This window comes from Magnolia sinica, chromosome 2, assembly GCF_029962835.1.
Source record: "Magnolia sinica isolate HGM2019 chromosome 2, MsV1, whole genome shotgun sequence".
Taxonomy (NCBI): domain Eukaryota; kingdom Viridiplantae; phylum Streptophyta; class Magnoliopsida; order Magnoliales; family Magnoliaceae; genus Magnolia; species Magnolia sinica.
In genome coordinates this window covers 48,444,143-48,446,984 of record NC_080574.1, presented here as the reverse complement: position 1 = coordinate 48,446,984, position 2,842 = coordinate 48,444,143, and the positions used below count along the sequence as shown (strand labels likewise).

The following is a 2,842-nucleotide window of genomic DNA, read 5'->3' as shown; positions in this document are numbered from 1 at the left end:
AAAACCTCAACTCTTAACACATGCCAACTTCGAACGTTATCCCCTCTACCAACCTTGACCAACCTCGAACCTTAACCCTTAAACCAATCTTGACCCTTAACACATGACAACCTCAACCCTTATCCCCTTGACCAACCTCGACCACACGATAACCTCAACCCTTAACACATGATGACCTCAACCTTACTATATGACAACCTAAACCCTTATTATTTAATTACTTTAATTTGTCTCTACTATTAGTATTTTATTTTAGATGTTAATGCCTTATCTACAAGGAAATGCAACTCTGAAATCACCAAGAAGGAGTACCTAGTTGGATTACGAGATTGCAATGGTATCGTCGAAGTGCTCATGTCAATTTTTAAGGGAATTAAATGATGATTTTGCCAACTATCCTACTTGGAAAGAGATGTTTAGAAAGTTATGCTTTAGATATCTATTAAACTTCTCAGTCTCATCATAATGAGCCCGTGGTCAAATTTTCCATTGTTTTATACAAAGGCATATTGGTGACCTGACTTTTAATATACAGGGCACCATTATGACATTTATAGAGATGGGCTTTGCCCTGATTATGGGCCTGAAGTGTGAACCATGTATCCCCGAGGAGTTTGAAATGGATAAAGGAAGAAGGAGAGAGGAAGGGGAATTAAGGAGAGATATTTACGAAAGGCATGTGTGACGAATGAGCATTTGAAAGTAGCATTTCAATTACTCCGTGTGACTAGCAAACACACGGATGCAATGAAGCCAACACTATTGGTGTGCATTGAGCATCTACCATTGAAAACATCTGGAAGTTTTGGATCAATCTAATATTTATATTTTCCCTTCTGGCTTATGTGATTTTATGAACAACTTCGATGTCAGATAAACATCTTGGTGGGTCCTCAGAAAGTTTCACCGGTGGGAATAATTGTCCCCGCTACTTTTTTTTTTTTTTTGTCTCACGTTCTAAAATTATCTTGCAAAATGGATGGACGGTGTTGATATAACAAATACAGCATTGTGGGATCACAAAAACTTTGACGTAAACACACTATGGAGGTCGGTGGTGTGTGGTACACCACGCAATTGGATTCCGAACATTTCAAACGAGGTTGTTTTGCAGCACATCCATGTTGTAGATGGCCACTTCACAAATCGGATGTAACATGAGCCCCTCCGACAGCCTAGCAATAAATCAAATAAAGGAAAATGCTTCTAATTAGTAGAAACTCAATGGCAATATATATATATATATATATATATATATATATATCAAACGAAAATAAGTGCTATATTAATTTGAAATGAATATGTATATTGATTTGATATTTTCTAACATGTTACATTTTTCTTTTTTCATTTACAACAATCTACATGTAAAATCCCTAGGCATTTCTTAAAAAACACAGATGCCATGGTGGATGGAAGATGGGTTAAGAGGATAAAATCTGCTAGTGATTGAGGATGTTGAGAAGGGAGACTCTGGTCCTGATCAAATGCCTAAACGTGCATTCCAATCTGTCCACGAGACTCTGAAGACTTACATCCATTGCCTTCAATCCCTTCTGCATGTTTTCCACCGACTCGTCATCTTTGCATGATTTGTTGCCATAAAGACTGCAGAGATGAACATCTACCTGCCCCACTTCACTCATTTTTTCTATTGCCACTTCACAAGCTCCTCGCCCAGTTCCCACCATCCATTTCGAAATCAATGACAGCCCGATTGCCTTTGTCGTTGGCCTTGATAATGAGATGAAGGATGAGAATGATTCGAAGATGGAGATGGTGACCGACCTTACTTCTCTCAGCACCCCTATTATCACAGAAAGTTGTTGATCCTTGTCAGAGAGAGGTAAGAACACGAATTTGCATTCTGCCCTCTCCAATTCTTTCAGGCACTTGTGGATCTTCTTCTTCATCTTCCTTCTTAAAGAAATGTAATCAAGAACTTGGTTGTGGAGACCTGAGTCTCCTACTCTTCTTCGGCGAAGAGCAGATAGGTGGTCCTGTGCGTTTTCCTTCATCAGCATGAAGACATCTCTAGAAGTCTCACACAAGTCCAATATTCTAAGAGAACCATTCAGCATCCCATTCACCCATGTTCCATGCCAATTTCTGACTAGGGTTTGTTGGGTGAGTGGAGATTGAAGCAAATCCTCGATCGAATCGTGCAAGTCTCTGAGACCACCCAAACCGTCGCACAACATTTCAGTCGTGGGGTGGGTGGATGGCGATGAGGATCCCCAAGTCTGTAGTTTCTGCAATCGATCCTCTACTCTGAGAAAGAGGGGATGTGATCTTGAGGGCATGCTTGCCGAGCGGACATGGTAAGGATTTTTAGGCATCACAAGTGGGCCAGCCATCTTTCTTTGTGTCAAAGAGGGTCTTTAAATGCAAACCCACTGTAAGAATTAGAAGAAAGGATGGTACAGGTCTCCTCTGGGAGGATCTCTTTATATAGATAACGTAGTAGCAACACATGCAGAGAGGAGACAACGAATCTAGGCCTGTCAAGTTAAGATTAGATGGGATTGGGTTGTGCGTGTGATATCCCATGTGGGCCGCATGTAATATACGGCCATCTCATCGTAGCTAGTTTTAAATTGTTTATATATAAACATACACGAGCGGCTTGCAATCTTGTCTCCTCTGCGTGGCACAAACAGGTGTGTAGTCTTTTTTTTTTTTTTAATCAAGTAATATATTATTGTAAACATCTACCAGGATGCAATTATTATTGTTGCATTTTCACGTGGGTGTTTCCTATTTCTTCGCAATGTTCATCTATGTTTAATGAAGACATCAGCGTCCATCTAGAGGAGGTATGGACCGTTCTCCAACTGTAAGA

The 2,842-nt window shown here is 40.2% G+C and overlaps 1 protein-coding gene across 1 annotated transcript; it reads right to left on the bottom strand.

The window, feature by feature from the left end:
- Positions 1–1,442: 1,442 nt before the first annotated feature.
- Positions 1,443–2,357, bottom strand: LOC131225247 (uncharacterized). The gene has a single exon (XM_058220742.1). It carries the CDS (start codon positions 2,355–2,357, stop codon positions 1,443–1,445), a length of 915 nt encoding a protein of 304 aa, XP_058076725.1.
- Between the last annotated feature and the right edge of the window lie 485 nt (positions 2,358–2,842).